The sequence below is a fragment of the Garra rufa genome, chromosome 8 (assembly GCF_049309525.1).
Source record: "Garra rufa chromosome 8, GarRuf1.0, whole genome shotgun sequence".
Classification (NCBI taxonomy): domain Eukaryota; kingdom Metazoa; phylum Chordata; class Actinopteri; order Cypriniformes; family Cyprinidae; genus Garra; species Garra rufa.
The window spans coordinates 44,067,670-44,087,856 of NC_133368.1; the positions used below are offsets into that span (position 1 = coordinate 44,067,670).

Below are 20,187 nucleotides of genomic sequence, written 5' to 3' on the forward strand. Positions count from 1 at the left end.
AATATTAAAATGACTTTATAACTATAATAAAATACTGTGAAATTGTTAAAATAATGTTTAAAACATATTAACACATTTAATTGAATGGATATTGACTTAATATTAATATGAACTGTTAAGTTAATATGAATCTATTTTAATTTTAATATACTCAGACATTATAAAAAATAATATTAATTAATATTAATTTAATATTAACTGAACTAAATAAATATAAAAATTTAATATTAAAATACTTGTCAATATATATATAAATAATAATATTACTACAAATAATAATTACTTATTAATTTATTAGTAATTCTGTAATCACATATTATTATTTCTTTCGTATTTATTATTAAAATAATAAAAAAATATATTTAATGAATATTAGTGTAATTAAATAATATTGAAATTATTGTAATATTAAAATACTGGACAATTATATAAATAATTGTAATCATAAACAACAATAATAATAATAAATATGTATTAATTTATTATTTTTAAATATGAATATTATCACACACACACATATATATATCTTGAATTAATTGTATTAATATATCTTAATATATTAATTATTTAATATTAAAATGATTTTATATCTTATATTAAAATACTGACAAATTGTTAAAATAATGTAATATTTTAATACTGAATGAATATTGATTTAATATTAATTATAATTGAAATAAAGTAATATAAATGTTATATTAATTGAGATAAATAAATATTAGAATTATTTTAATATTAAAATACTTGCAGATTATTAAAATATTGTAAAAAAATGTATTTGTTAGTAATAATTAAATTAAACCATTATTGAAAATATTTTAACAAAATAAGAGGAACTTTAATACTGATTTAATATTATTATGAATTGTATTAAATAAATGAATTATTTTAATATTAAAGTAATTAAAAATATTCTTTAGTAGTAGTAGTTTTTCAATATAATATATTATACTTATTAATTATATTATATATAAATTATAATATTTTAATATGGAGGGAAAATATAGGGAAAATACTTTCAAAACTAAGACCTGCTGAAATAAAAAAAAAGTGGGCGGTCACAACAAAATCATTATTTGAGCTACTGTCAACAGGTCTTCTCACGTGACCTGGCTGGTTTTCTATGCTTCAGGCCAAGCATTAAACAAACTCAGCTCTCTGGTAGTCACTCGGTTGCCAAATCCCGCTTTTATAATCCACATAACTAAATTCAACTATCATTTACTTTCACAGGATGTCGCCAACATAAAGAGCCAGATCAATGACAATCAAGTCAATGTCCAAATGGAGGCTAAAAACAGTGGAGACCTCAACGAGGCCATTACTAACATCCGCTTGCAGTACGAGCGAGCCGTTCAGAAGAGCCGCGAGGACACCGAAGCCTGGTATCAAAACAAAGTCAGTCATATTTTGCATTCATTTGTTTCCTCCTCCTGTTTTTAGTTTTCAGTCCTGATCCTATTTTATACCCTATGGGAAAGTGAAAAGTGGCTTTTATTTGGAAGAGCTTTGTGCAGAATTATAAGGTGGCACTATATTGTCATGTGACCTGAATATCTTGTTCTCTTTGTTCTTCTCGATCCAGTTTGACAACATCACAGCGGAGGTGACTCAGAACACAGAAGCTCTGCAGGCAGGAAAGACAGAGCTGAACGAGCTGCGCAGGCAGAAACAATCTCTAGAAATTGACCTGCAGGCTCTGCACAACATGGTACGGTACACAAATTAGATTATCTGCTTGACAAATCATTCAACTTTCTACACAGTCAGCACTCTGACCTGGCAGACATGCGCATCGTTTAAATGATTATGAAATATGATTGCTTAAAATGTTCAATGCCTGTCTATGTGCATGCATGTCATCTGAACTTATGCATTATACCTGTGCACCCAAGCATTATTCTAAGCCATGGGAAAACAGAAGCTGTTTTTATATGGCGGTTTGTCAAGATTTTTATGTCAAGATCATTTCTGTAGAGATATAATTGCTGAAAGTCAAAATGTTTGACACACCTACTCAACAAAAATACTACATAATTTAAAAAAAAATAAAAAAAAAAATAATAAAAATAATACAATTCATAAAATATAATAAATGTTATTTAAAAAGAGAAAATTTATATTATTATATATTTAATTGTAAGCATTTAAGCAGACGTCCTTGTTTCAAAAGATTAACAAGATCATTAAAAACAAATTGATAAATAAATTAAATGTCTATTTGGCAGATTTTATCTCTTGAAACATCATTGCATGAAATGTTTCATGCCTATCTCATCATTTTTTTAACCGTGGGAAAACAAGACATTTTTATATAGTGGTTTATCAAGATTTTTTTTTTAGCAAGTCCAAAGAGACTTTTTGACTTTTTTCCATATGAATAATCTCAGGCAGAAAAAAAATCAAAAACAAACCTGCTTATTCATTATTACTATAAAGTCATCTGAAACAACACAAATGCAAAAAAATTAATGAATATATAATACATTTTATAAGCCTACCCATTAATTGTTTTAGCCCTATGAGGAATTATCATAACTGGCTCAATTTGTCTACGACAAACAGACCTAAAATCACTAATTGCCTACTCATCTGTCAGCCACATAGGACTAGTCGCAGGGGGAATCCTAATCCAAACCCCATGAGGATTCTCAGGAGCAATTATCCTAATAATTGCTCACGGATTAGCATCTTCCGCACTATTTTGCCTAGCTAACACAGCATATGAACGAACCCACAGCCGAACCATAATCCTTGCCCGAGGACTTCAAATAATTTTTCCACTAACCGCAGTCTGATGGTTTGTTGCCAATCTCGCCAATATAGCACTCCCACCCCTACCCAATTTAATAGGCGAGCTAGTGATTATCACGACTTTATTCAACTGATCTCCATGAACCATTTTACTTACAGGATTAGGCACGTTAATTACAGCTGGATATTCACTTTACATATTCCTTATATCACAACGAGGCCCGGCACCAAACCATATCATAGGACTTCAACCATTCCACACCCGAGAACATCTACTAATAGTTCTACATCTAGTCCCAATTATTCTTTTAGTAACAAAACCAGAAATTACATGAGGGTGATGCTACTGTAAGTATAATTTAATTAAAATATTAGATTGTGATTCTAAAAATAGGGATTAAAATCCCCTTACTTACCAAGGAAGCACAGAAAACAATAAGCACTGCTAATTCTTATTCCCAAGGTTAAACTCCTTGGCTCCCTTGAGCTTTTAAAGGATAATAGCTTATCCATTGGTCTTAGGAACCAAAAACTCTTGGTGCAAATCCAAGTGAAAGCTAAGATGTCTCTGATTATACACTCATCCTTGCTTTTGATCCTCCTTATCTTAGTATATCCGCTATTAACTACAATAAACCCCAACCAGCAAAAATCGAAACTAGCAAAGGTAACAAAAACCGCCGTTGCCCTAGCATTCTTTGTTAGCCTTCTACCATTGACAATTTATATAAACCCAGGTGTAGAAAGCATCCTCACAAACTGACACTGAATAAATATTCAAACATTTGACATCAATATCAGCTTTAAATTTGACCACTATTCACTAATTTTTATTCCGATTGCCCTATATGTTACCTGGTCAATTCTAGAGTTCGCACTATGATACATACACTCCGACCCAAATATTAACCGCTTCTTTAAGTACCTACTCGTGTTTTTAATAGCCATAATTATTCTAGTTACAGCTAATAATATATTCCAACTATTTATTGGCTGAGAGGGGGTAGGAATTATATCATTTCTTCTGATCGGATGATGATATGCACGAGCAGACGCCAACACGGCAGCCCTACAAGCCATCATTTACAACCGAGTAGGAGACATTGGACTAATTTTAACCATAGTCTGATTCGCAATAAATCTTAACTCCCTAGAAATTCAACAAATTTTTACCTTATCAAAAGACCTTGATATAACAACCCCACTTATAGGACTCATCCTAGCAGCCACAGGAAAATCAGCCCAATTTGGCCTACACCCATGACTACCCTCTGCTATAGAAGGCCCCACACCAGTTTCTGCTCTACTCCATTCAAGTACTATAGTAGTTGCAGGAATTTTCCTATTAATCCGCCTTCACCCCCTCATGGAAAATAATGAGTTAGCATTAACAATCTGCCTCTGCCTAGGAGCATTGACCTCATTGTTTGCAGCCACCTGCGCTTTAACCCAAAATGACATTAAAAAAATTGTAGCTTTTTCAACAACAAGTCAACTAGGACTTATAATAGTTACAATTGGACTTAATCAGCCACAACTAGCATTTTTTCACATCTGCACACACGCTTTTTTTAAGGCCATGTTATTCTTATGTTCAGGGTCAATTATCCATAGCTTAAATGACGAACAAGATATCCGAAAAATAGGAGGACTATTCAAAACTATACCCGTCACCTCAACCTGCCTTACAATTGGCAACTTAGCCTTAACAGGTACACCATATCTGGCAGGATTCTTTTCAAAAGACGCAATTATTGAAGCCCTAAACACCTCCTACTTAAACTCCTGAGCCCTGGCCCTAACACTATTAGCTACAACATTCACTGCAGTTTACAGCTTCCGACTAACATACCTTGTAATAATAGGAACCCCACGATTCCCTCCTTTATCCCCCATTAACGAAAACAACCCATTAGTAATCAAACCAATTAAACGACTCGCCTGAGGAAGTATTGCTGCAGGACTAATTATTACACTCAACTTCATGCCAATCAAGATACCAGTCATAACAATACCAATAACTATTAAAGTAGCAGCCTTGCTGGTAACAATTATTGGCCTAATTCTAGCCATAATCATAGCCGACGTTACCCATCAACAAACAAAAACTACCCCATCAATATGAACCCACTTCTCCGTCCTAATAGACACCTTCTCTACAATTATTAATCGATTTTTCCCACTTCAAGGATTTAAACTAGGAAAAGCAGCTACTGCCCCCGTCGAAAAATATTGACTCCATGATGCTGGACTACCAGGCACGGCAGAAACTCAGAAATTAATAGCAAAACTTATAGAAGAAGCCGCACGGGGATCCACTAAAATATACGTGCAAATCCTTCTACTAATTCATATTCCCTGCTTCATCTACATTTGATTTTTTAGACTACCCGAAGGGCCCCACGACTCAACCCCCGAGTAAGTTCTAATACAACCAACAAAGTTAAAAGCAATGCCCAAGCACAAATAACTAATATTCCGCCCCCAGATGAATATATTATAGCCACACCACTAACATCACCCCGCAGGACAGAAAACTCTTTTAAACCATCTACAACCACCCAAGAACCCTCATATCAACCTCCCCCTAAAAAGCTCCCCACCAACCCAACCCCGAGCAAATAAACTAAAACATAACCTAATACAGAACGACTCCCTCAAGCTTCTGGAAAAGGCTCAGCAGCCAAAGCTGCTGAATAAGCAAAAACCACAAGCATCCCGCCTAAATAAATCAAGAAAAGAACTAGTGATAAAAAGGACCCCCCATGGCCCACTAAAACTCCACACCCAACCCCAGCTGCAATCACTAACCCAAGCGCAGCAAAATAAGGCGTAGGATTAGAAGCAACAGCAACTAAGCCCATAACCAAAGCTAACAACAACAAAAACATAGAAAAAGTCATAGTTCTTACTCAGATTTTAACCGAGACTAATGGCTTGAAGAACCATCGTTGTACCTCAACTACAAGAACCCCTCCTAATGGCAAGCCTACGAAAAACGCACCCCCTCATTAAAATCGCCAACGACGCACTAGTTGATTTACCAACACCATCCAATATTTCAGCATGGTGAAATTTTGGGTCCCTCCTGGGATTATGTTTAATTACACAAATCCTAACCGGATTATTTTTAGCCATACACTACACCTCCGACATTTCAACCGCATTTTCATCAGTAACCCACATCTGCCGAGACGTCAACTACGGCTGGCTAATCCGCAACATACACGCAAATGGAGCATCATTCTTTTTCATTTGTATTTATATACACATTGCTCGAGGCCTATATTATGGATCATACCTGTATAAAGAAACCTGAAACATTGGCGTAATTCTCCTACTACTAGTTATAATAACAGCCTTTGTCGGTTATGTACTGCCATGAGGACAAATATCCTTCTGGGGCGCGACAGTGATTACAAACCTATTATCTGCAGTACCCTATATAGGAGACGCACTAGTCCAATGAATCTGAGGTGGCTTTTCAGTAGACAATGCAACACTAACACGATTCTTCGCATTTCACTTCCTACTACCCTTCATCATTACTGCCGCAACCATCCTTCACCTATTGTTTTTACACGAAACTGGCTCAAACAACCCAGTTGGGTTAAACTCGGACGCAGATAAAATTTCATTCCACCCATACTTTACATATAAAGACCTTCTTGGGTTTGTAGTTTTACTTATTGCCCTAACGTCCCTATCATTATTTTCCCCAAACCTACTAGGAGACCCAGAAAACTTCACCCCCGCAAACCCCCTAGTTACTCCCCCACATATTAAACCAGAGTGATACTTCTTGTTTGCCTACGCCATCCTTCGATCGATTCCAAATAAACTAGGAGGAGTCCTTGCCTTATTATTCTCAATTCTGGTACTAATAGTAGTACCGCTTCTCCACACCTCAAAACAACGAGGACTAACATTCCGCCCAATCACCCAATTTCTCTTCTGAACCCTGGTAGCAGACATAATAATTTTAACATGGATTGGCGGGATACCCGTCGAACACCCATTTATTATTATTGGACAAATCGCATCAGTATTATACTTCGCATTATTTCTCGTCCTCCTGCCCTTAGCAGGATGGCTGGAAAACAAAGCTCTACAATAAGCTTGCCCTAGTAGCTTAGTTTATAAAGCATCGGTCTTGTAATCCGAAGATCGGAGGCTAAATTCCTCCCTAGCGCCAAAATTTAAAATATGGTAGAAACCATCCGTTATGGTTTAGTACATAATATGCATAATATTACATAGATGTACTTATACATATATGTATTATAACCAATATCTTCCTTCAAACACAAAGCATGTACTGTACACTAAGGTATACTAGAAGCATTTTTATTAAGACTATAAGAAAATTGTCCGCACCCGGGAAATAGATTAATCCCCAAAAAATTGACCACAAATTTTTCCTCGCAACAACCAGCTAGTATTTTATGCGACATTCTTAATGCAGTAAGAGACCACCAACCAGTTTAACGCAAGGGTATATCATGCATGATAGAATCAAGGGCAATAACAGTGGGGGTAGCACAGAGTGAACTATTTCTGGCATCTGGTTCCTATTTCAGGAACATAACTGTATGACCCCCCTCCTTGTATTTATCCTGGCATCTGATTAATGGTGTAGTACATACGACTCGTTACCCACCAAGCCGGGCATTCTTTTATATGCATAACGTATTTCTTTTTTCTTTTTCGTTTCATTTGGCATCTCAGAGTGCAAATACAAACCTATATTAAGGTGGAACATTTATTACCTGCACACACACGTAAGTTAAACTATTATAAGACATAACTCAAGAGTTACATTACTTTAACTCAAGTGCATAACTATTATCTATTACCCTACTGTGTTTTGGTTTTATGTTCGACAAACCCCCCTACCCCCCTACGCTTAACAGATCCTGTTTTCTTGTCAAACCCCTGAAACCAAGAAAGATCTACAAACATACAAGCCGACAATTTAAGATACAGATCAGCCACTTAAACACCTATTTTTGATAACCGCCCCACAAATTTAAAGCAACGCAAAATTACCCAGAAAAGAGAGATTTAAACTCCCACCACCGACGCCCAAAGCCAGCATTCTTATTAAAACTATCTTCTGAGATAAAATTCCGCTCCCATAATTTGCGCATAATATTATAGTTATGCACACTATCATTTTAAATTAAATTTACCAAAATATATTATTAAAACCTACAAACTTAATACTTTATTTTATTAATCTAGGGACATAAAAGCCATTATTATATACCATATTAGTAAACCGCCCTAAATTATATATAGCACTAACCCTATTTTACATATACTATTTATGCCAAATTTATAAAAAATAAGTACTAAATACCTAGATATGGTGACGCTCCCATAATTTGCGCATAATATTATAGTTATGCACACTATCATTTTAAATTAAATTTACCAAAATATATTATTAAAACCTACAAACTTAATACTTTATTTTATTAATCTAGGGACATAAAAGCCATTATTATATACCATATTAGTAAACCGCCCTAAATTATATATAGCACTAACCCTATTTTACATATACTATTTATGCCAAATTTATAAAAAATAAGTACTAAATACCTAGATATGGTGACGCTCCCATAATTTGCGCATAATATTATAGTTATGCACACTATCATTTTAAATTAAATTTACCAAAATATATTATTAAAACCTACAAACTTAATACTTTATTTTATTAATCTAGGGACATAAAAGCCATTATTATATACCATATTAGTAAACCGCCCTAAATTATATATAGCACTAACCCTATTTTACATATACTATTTATGCCAAATTTATAAAAAATAAGTACTAAATACCTAGATATATTGCTCGCGTAGCTTAATATAAAGCATAGCACTGAAGATGCTAAGATGGGTCTTTAAAAACTCCGTATGCACAAAGGCATGGTCCCGACCTTATTATCAGCTCTAACACAACTTACACATGCAAGTCTCCGCAACCCGGTGAGCACGCCCTCAGTCCCCCGCCCGGAGAAGAGGAGCAGGCATCAGGCACAAAAATTAGCCCAAGACGCCTAGCCCAGCCACACCCCCAAGGGAATTCAGCAGTGATAAACATTAAGCCATGAGTGAAAGCTTGACTCAGTTAGCGTTAAGTAGGGCCGGTAAAACTCGTGCCAGCCACCGCGGTTAGACGAGAGGCCCCAGTTGATAATTTTAACGGCGTAAAGGGTGGTTAAGGATAAACAACAAATAAAGCCAAATGGCCCTTTGGCCGTCATACGCTTCTAGATGCCTGAAGCCCTAATACGAAAGTAGCTTTAACCCCACCTGACCCCACGAAAGCTAAGAAACAAACTAGGATTAGATACCCTACTATGCTTAGCCGTAAACTTAGACATCCAACTACAATTAGATGTCCGCCAGGGTACTACAAGCATTAGCTTAAAACCCAAAGGACTTGACGGTGTCTCAGACCCCCTAGAGGAGCCTGTTCTATAACCGATAACCCCCGTTAAACCTCACCACTCTTAGTTATATCAGCCTATATACCGCCGTCGTCAGCTTACCCTGTGAAGGCAATAAAAGTAAGCAAAATGGGCACAACCCAGAACGTCAGGTCGAGGTGTAGCGTATGGAGTGGAAAGAAATGGGCTACATTTTCTATTACAGAATATTACGGATATGCACCATGAAATAGTGCTTGAAGGAGGATTTAGAAGTAAAAGGGAAATAGAGCGTCCCTTTGAACCTGGCTCTGAGACGCGCACACACCGCCCGTCACTCTCCCCTGTCAAAATGCATCAAAAATAACTAATAAAATAGCACTGACAAGGGGAGGCAAGTCGTAACACGGTAAGTGTACCGGAAGGTGCACTTGGATTAAACCCAGGGTGTGGCTGAGTTATTTAAGCATCTCACTTACACCGAGAAGACATCCATGAAAACTGGATCACCCTGAGCCAAACAGCTAGCTCACTCACCAAAGTAATTAAACAACATAAATAAAATAAAATAAACCAAACACCAAAAACTAAACCATTCTTTTACCTGAGTATGGGAGACAGAAAAGGTTCAAACAGAAGCAATAGAAACAGTACCGCAAGGGAAAGCTGAAAGAGAAATGAAATAACTCATATAAGCAATAAAAAGCAAAGACTAAACCCTGTACCTTTTGCATCATGATTTAGCCAGTAAAAACAAGCAAAGAGACCTTTAGTTTGAAACCCCGAAACCAGGTGAGCTACCCCGAGACAGCCTATTAGGGCCAACCCGTCTCTGTGGCAAAAGAGTGGGAAGAACTCTGGGTAGAAGTGACAGACCTACCGAACCTGGTGATAGCTGGTTACCTAAGAAATGAATAGAAGTTCAGCCTCGCACACCTCAAATCAAACAAATACACTAAAATATTAAGAGAAAGACATGAGAGTTAGTTTAAGGGGGTACAGCCCCTTAAACAAAGGATACAACCTTACCAGGAGGATAAAGATCATAATACATAAAATATGCTGTTCTAGTGGGCCTAAAAGCAGCCACCTAAACAGAAAGCGTTAAAGCTCAGACAGGAAGAAATTTATTATTCAGATAAAAAATCTTACTCCCCTAAATACTATTAGGTTAACCCATGCCCACATGGGAGAAATTATGCTAAAATGAGTAACAAGAAGACCCGCTCTTCTCCCAGCACAAGTGTAAGCCAAATCGGACTAGCCATTGACAACTAACGAACTCAACTCAAGAGAGTAATGCGGACCACAAAAAAAACAAGAAAAACCCGCAACCCAATAATCGTTACCCCCACACTGGAGTGCTACTCAAGGGAAAGACTAAAAGAAAGGGAAGGAACTCGGCAAACACAAGCCCCGCCTGTTTACCAAAAACATCGCCTCCTGCAATACATCATGTATAGGAGGTCCAACCTGCCCAGTGACTACAAGTTCAACGGCCGCGGTATTTTGACCGTGCAAAGGTAGCGCAATCACTTGTCTTTTAAATAGAGACCTGTATGAATGGCCAAACGAAGGCTTAACTGTCTCCCCCTTCAAGTCAGTGAAATTGATCTACCCGTGCAGAAGCGGGTATAATAATACAAGACGAGAAGACCCTTTGGAGCTTAAGGTACAAGATTTAACCACGTCAAGCAACTCAATAAAAATAGTAAACCTTGTGGAATATAAAACTTTACCTTCGGTTGGGGCGACCACGGAGTAAAACTAAACCTCCAAGTGGACTGGGATAATTTTCCTAAAACCAAGAGAGACATCTCTAAGCCGCAGAATATCTGACCAAAAATGATCCGGACATAAGACCGATCAACGAACCAAGTTACCCTAGGGATAACAGCGCAATCCTCTCCCAGAGTCCATATCGACGAGGGGGTTTACGACCTCGATGTTGGATCAGGACATCCTAATGGTGCAGCCGCTATTAAGGGTTCGTTTGTTCAACGATTAAAGTCCTACGTGATCTGAGTTCAGACCGGAGCAATCCAGGTCAGTTTCTATCTGTAGCGCTACTTTTCCTAGTACGAAAGGATTGGAAAAGAGGGGCCCATACTTAAGGTACGCCCCACCCCTAATTTATGAAAACAAATAAATAAAATAAAGGGAGGGCCAAAACCCTAACTAGCCAAAATAAGGATATATTGGGGTGGCAGAGCATGGTAAATTGCAAAAGGTCTAAGCCCTTTTAACCAGAGGTTCAAATCCTCTCCCCAGTTTATGATAAACACCCTAATAGTTCATTTAGTTAATCCCCTAGCATACATTGTACCCGTTCTCTTAGCGGTGGCTTTCCTAACATTACTTGAACGAAAGGTACTGGGATATATACAATTACGAAAAGGGCCTAATGTAGTAGGACCTTACGGACTACTACAACCCATCGCCGATGGGTTAAAACTATTTATTAAGGAGCCGGTCCGCCCATCCACATCATCCCCATTCCTATTTTTAGCTACCCCAATATTAGCACTCACCCTAGCCATAATTTTATGAGCACCAATACCTATACCCCACCCAGTAACTGATCTCAACCTAGGAATCCTGTTTATTTTAGCCTTATCCAGCCTCGCAGTATACTCAATTCTAGGATCAGGCTGAGCATCAAACTCAAAATATGCATTAATTGGAGCCCTACGGGCTGTAGCCCAAACAATTTCATACGAAGTAAGCCTCGGACTTATTCTCCTTTCAGTAATTATCTTCTCCGGGGGGTATAACCTACAAACGTTTAATACTACCCAAGAAAGCATCTGATTATTAATCCCAGCTTGACCCCTAGCCGCAATATGATACATTTCGACACTAGCTGAAACAAATCGAGCACCATTTGACCTCACAGAAGGTGAGTCAGAATTAGTATCTGGTTTCAACGTAGAATATGCAGGAGGACCCTTCGCCCTATTTTTCTTAGCCGAGTACGCTAATATTTTATTAATAAATACCCTATCAGCTGTACTATTTTTAGGTGCCTCACATTTCACGAATATTCCAGAACTTACAACAATTAATCTTATAACTAAAGCTGCACTACTATCAATCCTATTTTTATGGGTACGAGCCTCCTATCCACGATTCCGATATGATCAATTGATACACCTAGTTTGAAAAAATTTCCTCCCCCTAACACTTGCCTTCGTGCTATGACATACCGCCCTGCCTATTGCATTGGCAGGACTACCCCCCCAACTATAACCAAAGAACTGTGCCTGAGCACCCAAGGGCCACTTTGATAGAGTGATTTACAGGGGTTAAAATCCCCTCAGTTCTTAGAAAGAAAGGATTTGAACCTATACTCAAGAGATCAAAACTCTCGGTGCTTCCTTTACACCACTTCCTAGGCGGGGTCAGCTAAAAAAGCTTTCGGGCCCATACCCCGAAAATGAAGGTTAAACCCCCTCCCCCACCAATGAACCCATACGTACTCACAACTCTATTGTCTAGCCTAGGACTAGGAACCACCCTGACTTTCGCCAGCTCCCACTGACTACTAGCTTGAATGGGCCTAGAGATCAATACCCTAGCAATTTTACCACTAATAGCACAACACCACCACCCACGTGCAGTGGAAGCAACCACAAAATATTTCCTAATCCAAGCCACCGCAGCAGCAATAATTCTGTTTGCAAGCACAACAAACGCCTGAATAACAGGAGAATGAAACATCAACAACCTATCAAATCCTATTGCCAGTACTATATTAATAATTGCCTTAGCATTCAAAATTGGACTAGCACCAGTACACTTCTGACTACCAGAAGTTCTGCAAGGACTAAACCTAACAACAGGACTAATTCTATCTACCTGACAAAAACTTGCCCCATTCGCACTCATTGTTCAAACAGCCCAAATTATTGACCCTATGATACTAACCCTACTAGGGGCTATATCTGCATTAGTGGGGGGATGAGGAGGACTAAATCAAACCCAATTGCGGAAAATTCTAGCCTATTCCTCGATTGCACATATGGGGTGAATAATTATTATTGTACAATATACCCCCCAATTAACCCTAATTGCACTAGGAACATATATTATTATAACATCCGCAGCATTCCTCACCCTTAAAATGCTATCTGCCACTAAAATTAATATACTTTCAACAACCTGATCAAAAAACCCAATCTTAACATCAACCGCCACCTTAATATTACTATCACTAGGGGGCCTCCCCCCACTCACAGGCTTCCTACCAAAATGGTTGATTCTGCAAGAATTAACAAAACAAGACCTTCCTATTATTGCCACAGCCATGGCCCTAACAGCCTTAATCAGCCTATATTTTTATTTACGGCTATGCTACGTAATAGCATTAACTATTTCCCCCAATATTATTAATTCAACAACCCCATGACGAACCAAAACAACCCAAACTTCCCTACTACTAACCCTATCTACCGTTGCTTCACTGGGCCTGCTACCGATAACCCCAGCTATCTTAACACTGGTTACCTAGGGACTTAGGATAATATTAGACCAAAAGCCTTCAAAGCTCTAAGTAGAAGTGAAAATCTTCTAGTCCCTGATAAGATCTGCAAGATATTAACTTACATTTCCTGAATGCAACTCAGACATTTTTATTAAACTAAGACCTTACTAGATGGGAAGGCCTCGATCCTACAAACTCTTAGTTAACAGCTAAGTGCTCAAACCAGCGAGCATCCATCTACTTTCCCGCCGTTGCAGGAAAAAAACGGCGGGAAAGCCCCGGAAGGTATTAACCTACACCTTCGGATTTGCAATCCGACGTATTTCTTCACCACGGGGCTCTGGTAGGGAGAGGATTAGAACCTCTGTCTTCGGGGCTACAACCCACCGCCTAAACACTCGGCCACCCTACCTGTGGCAATTACACGCTGATTCTTCTCCACTAATCATAAAGACATTGGCACCCTCTATCTTGTATTCGGTGCTTGGGCTGGTATAGTAGGAACTGCCCTAAGCCTTCTTATCCGGGCTGAGCTAAGCCAGCCTGGATCGCTTTTAGGTGATGACCAAATCTACAACGTTATCGTTACTGCTCACGCTTTTGTAATAATTTTCTTTATAGTTATGCCCATTCTAATCGGGGGGTTTGGGAATTGACTTGTGCCACTAATAATTGGGGCCCCAGACATAGCATTCCCACGAATAAATAATATAAGCTTCTGACTACTGCCCCCATCATTTCTATTATTACTAGCCTCATCTGGTGTAGAAGCCGGGGCCGGAACGGGATGAACAGTTTACCCACCCCTTGCAGGCAACCTTGCCCATGCAGGAGCGTCAGTAGACTTAACAATTTTCTCACTACATCTAGCAGGGGTGTCATCAATTCTAGGGGCCATCAATTTTATTACCACAACCATTAATATAAAACCCCCAGCCATCTCCCAATATCAAACACCACTCTTCGTGTGGTCTGTACTTGTAACCGCCGTACTACTTCTATTATCATTACCAGTGCTAGCTGCCGGGATCACAATGCTTCTAACAGATCGAAATCTTAACACCACATTTTTTGACCCGGCGGGAGGAGGAGACCCAATTCTTTATCAACACCTATTCTGATTCTTTGGCCACCCAGAAGTTTATATTTTAATTCTCCCAGGATTTGGTATTATTTCTCATGTCGTAGCCTACTACTCAGGTAAAAAAGAACCATTTGGTTATATAGGAATGGTCTGAGCCATGATGGCTATTGGCCTCCTAGGATTTATTGTCTGAGCCCACCACATGTTTACTGTTGGAATAGACGTAGACACTCGCGCATATTTTACATCCGCAACGATAATCATTGCTATTCCCACAGGTGTGAAAGTGTTTAGCTGATTAGCCACACTTCATGGAGGATCCATTAAATGAGAAACTCCTATGCTATGAGCCCTTGGGTTCATTTTCCTGTTTACAGTAGGAGGACTCACAGGAATTGTTTTATCCAACTCATCACTTGATATTGTTCTCCATGACACATACTACGTAGTTGCACACTTCCATTATGTACTATCAATAGGTGCCGTATTTGCCATTATGGCAGCCTTTGTGCACTGATTCCCGCTATTTACCGGGTACACACTACACAGCACCTGAACAAAGATTCACTTCGGAGTAATATTTATTGGAGTAAACCTCACATTCTTCCCGCAACATTTCCTAGGTCTGGCAGGCATGCCACGACGATACTCTGATTATCCAGATGCCTATGCACTATGAAATACAGTATCCTCTATTGGGTCACTAATCTCCCTAGTAGCAGTAATTATGTTCCTATTTATTCTATGAGAAGCCTTCACCGCCAAACGGGAGGTTCTATCTGTAGAATTAACTATAACAAACGTAGAATGACTTCATGGCTGCCCTCCCCCTTACCACACATATGAAGAACCTGCATTCGTCCAAATTCAACCAAATTAACGAGGAAGGGAGGAATTGAACCCCCATATACTGGTTTCAAGCCAGCCACATAACCACTCTGTCACCTCCTTCTAAAGACATTAGTAAAATAGATTATATCACCTTGTCAAGGTGAAGTCGTGGACTAATAACCCGCATGTCTTAATTTATAACCTAATGGCACATCCAGCACAACTAGGATTTCAAGACGCAGCATCACCCGTTATAGAAGAACTCCTACACTTCCATGACCACACACTAATAATTGTATTCCTAATTAGTACTTTAGTATTATATATTATTATTGCAATAGTTTCAACTAAGCTTACTAACAAATATATTCTAGATTCCCAAGAGATCGAAATTGTATGAACCATTTTACCAGCCATTATTTTAGTGTTAATTGCCCTACCATCCCTACGAATTCTATATCTTATAGATGAAATTAATGACCCACACCTTACAATTAAAGCAATGGGACACCAATGATACTGAAGCTACGAGTATACAGATTATGAAAACCTAGGCTTTGATTCCTATATAACACCCACCCAAGACCTAACCCCCGGACAATTCCGACTCCTAGAAACTGATCATCGAATAGTTGTCCCAATAGAGTCTCCAATTCGAGTTCTTGTATCCGCTGAAGATGTATTACACTCCTGAACTGTCCCATCCTTAGGTATAAAAATAGACGCAGTACCAGGACGACTAAATCAAACTGCCTTCATCGCTTCACGACCCGGCGTATTCTACGGACAATGCTCTGAAATCTGCGGTGCTAACCACAGCTTTATACCAATTGTAGTAGAAGCAGTCCCATTAAAGCACTTCGAGAGCTGATCCTCTTTAATACTAGAAGACGCCTCGCTAGGAAGCTAAATAGGGGATATAGCATTGGCCTTTTAAGCCAAAGATTGGTGATTTCCGACCACCCCTAGCGGAATGCCCCAATTAAACCCCAACCCCTGATTTACAATTTTAATGTTCTCCTGGTTAATTTTCCTAATCATTATTCCAACTAAAATTCTAAGTCACATTTCACCAAATGAACCAGCTCCTATGAGCGCTGAAAAACACAAAACTGAATCCTGAGACTGACCATGATAACAAGCTTCTTCGATCAATTTGCAAGCCCCTCATACCTGGGAATCCCACTAATTGCTATTGCAATCGCACTACCATGAGCCCTTTATCCAACCCCATCATCTCGGTGAGTTAATAACCGACTCGTTACATTACAAGGGTGGTTTATTAGTCGATTTACAAATCAATTAATAATGCCCTTAAATGTAGGAGGACATAAGTGAGCACTTTTATTAACTTCCCTAATAATCTTCTTAGTTACGATCAACATGCTGGGCCTACTTCCATATACTTTTACCCCAACAACTCAACTATCGCTCAATATGGGATTTGCCGTACCACTTTGACTTGCTACAGTTATTATTGGTATACGAAATAAACCAACAGTTGCCTTAGGACACTTACTACCAGAAGGAACACCCATCCCCCTGATTCCAGTACTTATTATTATTGAAACAATTAGCCTATTTATTCGACCATTAGCCCTAGGAGTCCGACTCACAGCCAACCTCACCGCTGGCCATCTACTAATTCAACTTATTGCCACAGCCGTATTTGTTCTTATACCCATAATACCCACAGTGGCAATTTTAACTGCCACCGTACTTTTTCTGCTTACACTACTAGAAGTCGCAGTTGCAATAATTCAGGCCTATGTCTTTGTCCTTCTTATAAGCCTTTATTTACAAGAGAACGTCTAATGGCCCACCAAGCACATGCTTTCCACATAGTTGACCCAAGCCCATGACCCCTAACCGGAGCCATCGCTGCTCTATTAATAACATCCGGCTTAGCAATCTGATTTCATTTCCACTCAACGACACTAATAACCCTTGGAATAATTCTTCTTCTCCTTACAATATATCAATGATGACGAGACATCATTCGGGAAGGGACCTTCCAGGGCCACCACACACCCCCAGTACAAAAAGGATTGCGATATGGAATAATTTTATTTATTACCTCTGAAGTATTCTTCTTCCTAGGATTCTTCTGAGCTTTTTATCACTCAAGCTTAGCACCAACCCCAGAACTAGGAGGATGCTGACCCCCAACAGGAATTACCCCACTAGACCCCTTCGAAGTACCGCTCCTTAATACAGCCGTGTTATTAGCATCGGGGGTTACGGTAACATGAGCCCACCATAGCATTATGGAGGGGGAGCGAAAACAAACCATCCAATCCTTAGCATTAACTATTATTCTGGGATTATATTTTACTGCACTTCAAGCCATAGAATACTACGAAGCACCATTCACAATTGCAGACGGAGTTTATGGCTCAACATTCTTCGTAGCTACAGGATTCCACGGACTACATGTTATTATTGGATCATCCTTCCTAGCAGTATGTCTCCTCCGACAAATCCAGTACCACTTTACATCAGAACATCACTTTGGCTTTGAAGCCGCCGCTTGATATTGACACTTTGTTGACGTAGTATGACTCTTCCTTTACGTATCCATCTACTGATGAGGCTCATAATCTTTCTAGTATTTAAGTTAGTACAAGTGACTTCCAATCACACAGTCTTGGTTAAACCCCAAGGAAAGATAATGAATTTGATTATAACCATTTTAATTATTACAATAACCCTATCCTCAATCCTGGCAATCGTATCTTTTTGATTACCACAAATAAATCCTGATGCAGAAAAACTATCCCCCTACGAGTGCGGATTTGATCCGCTGGGATCTGCTCGCTTACCATTCTCCCTGCGCTTCTTCCTAGTAGCAATTTTATTTCTACTATTTGACCTAGAAATTGCCCTTCTTCTCCCCCTACCTTGAGGAGATCAACTACACAATCCCACCGAAACATTTTTCTGGGCCACAACAGTCCTAATTTTATTAACACTAGGGCTAATTTATGAATGAACTCAAGGCGGCCTAGAATGAGCAGAATAGGGCGTTAGTCCAAGACAAGACCTCTGATTTCGGCTCAGAAAATCGTGGTTTAACTCCACGACCCCCTTATGACGCCCGTACATTTTAGCTTTAGCTCAGCATTTATTTTAGGATTAATAGGACTAGCATTCAACCGCATACATCTGCTCTCCGCACTACTCTGCCTAGAGGGAATAATACTATCCCTATTCATCGCATTAGCCCTATGGGCCCTACAATTTGAATCCACGGGGTTCTCCACAGCCCCTGTATTACTCTTAGCCTTCTCTGCTTGCGAGGCTAGCGCAGGTCTGTCATTACTAGTAGCCACAGCCCGCACCCACGGAACTGATCATTTACAGAGTCTTAATCTTCTACAATGCTAAAAGTACTAATTCCCACAATCTTATTATTCCCAACAATCTGACTGACCCCTCAAAAATGACTATGGACAACCACCACAGCTCATAGTCTTTTAATTGCGTTCATTAGCCTAACATGAATTATATGATCATCCGAGGTCGGATGAGCCTACTCCAACACATACATAGCTGCAGACCCACTATCAACCCCCCTTCTAGTACTATCATGCTGACTATTACCACTAATAATTTTAGCTAGCCAAAACCATATTAACCCCGAACCCATTAACCGACAACGCTTATATATTACTCTCCTCGCCTCACTACAAACCTTCCTAATTATGGCATTTGGTGCCACAGAGATTATTATATTTTATATTATATTTGAGGCTACACTTATTCCAACCCTAGTTATTATTACCCGGTGGGGTAACCAAACTGAACGCCTAAACGCAGGGACCTACTTCCTATTTTATACCCTAGCAGGGTCTCTTCCACTTCTAGTCGCTTTACTTCTCCTTCAACAATCCACAGGAACACTATCAATACTAATTCTCCAATATTCACAACCACTACAACTTAACTCATGAGGCCACGCGATATGATGAGCAGGCTGCCTTATCGCATTCTTAGTTAAAATACCCCTATATGGCGTCCACCTGTGATTACCAAAAGCACACGTAGAAGCCCCAGTAGCAGGATCTATAGTACTTGCAGCAGTTCTCTTAAAACTAGGAGGGTATGGAATAATACGAATAATGATTATATTAGACCCACTATCAAAAGAACTAGCCTACCCATTAATTGTTTTAGCCCTATGAGGAATTATCATAACTGGCTCAATTTGTCTACGACAAACAGACCTAAAATCACTAATTGCCTACTCATCTGTCAGCCACATAGGACTAGTCGCAGGGGGAATCCTAATCCAAACCCCATGAGGATTCTCAGGAGCAATTATCCTAATAATTGCTCACGGATTAGCATCTTCCGCACTATTTTGCCTAGCTAACACAGCATATGAACGAACCCACAGCCGAACCATAATCCTTGCCCGAGGACTTCAAATAATTTTTCCACTAACCGCAGTCTGATGGTTTGTTGCCAATCTCGCCAATATAGCACTCCCACCCCTACCCAATTTAATAGGCGAGCTAGTGATTATCACGACTTTATTCAACTGATCTCCATGAACCATTTTACTTACAGGATTAGGCACGTTAATTACAG

The 20,187-nt window shown here is 39.0% G+C and overlaps 2 protein-coding genes across 2 annotated transcripts in view; one reads left to right on the plus strand and one right to left on the minus strand.

Annotated features, from left to right (window-relative positions):
* The window catches only part of LOC141340204 (uncharacterized), a 152,585-nt gene that overhangs the window by 6,768 nt on the left and 125,630 nt on the right, over window positions 1–20,187 (minus strand). The window lies entirely within an intron of this gene.
* On the plus strand, window positions 1,203–1,803 carry LOC141340760 (keratin, type I cytoskeletal 18). The gene is made up of 3 exons (XM_073845855.1): window positions 1,203–1,398; window positions 1,586–1,716; window positions 1,767–1,803. The coding sequence occupies exons 1-3, from the start codon at window positions 1,285–1,287 to the stop codon at window positions 1,801–1,803; spliced, it is 282 nt and encodes a 93-aa protein (XP_073701956.1). The 5' UTR covers window positions 1,203–1,284.

Excerpts from the sequence above, each read along its gene's own strand:
- LOC141340760 (XM_073845855.1), top strand. The coding sequence starts at position 1,285 with ATGGAGGCTAAAAACAGTGGAGACCTCAACGAGGCCATTACTAACATC. Across the intron at positions 1,399-1,585 it reads AAGCCTGGTATCAAAACAAA|TTTGACAACATCACAGCGGA; the intron begins GTCAGTCATATT and ends TTCTCGATCCAG. Across the intron at positions 1,717-1,766 it reads GCTCTGCACAACATGGTACG|TCAGCACTCTGACCTGGCAG; the intron begins GTACACAAATTA and ends CTTTCTACACAG.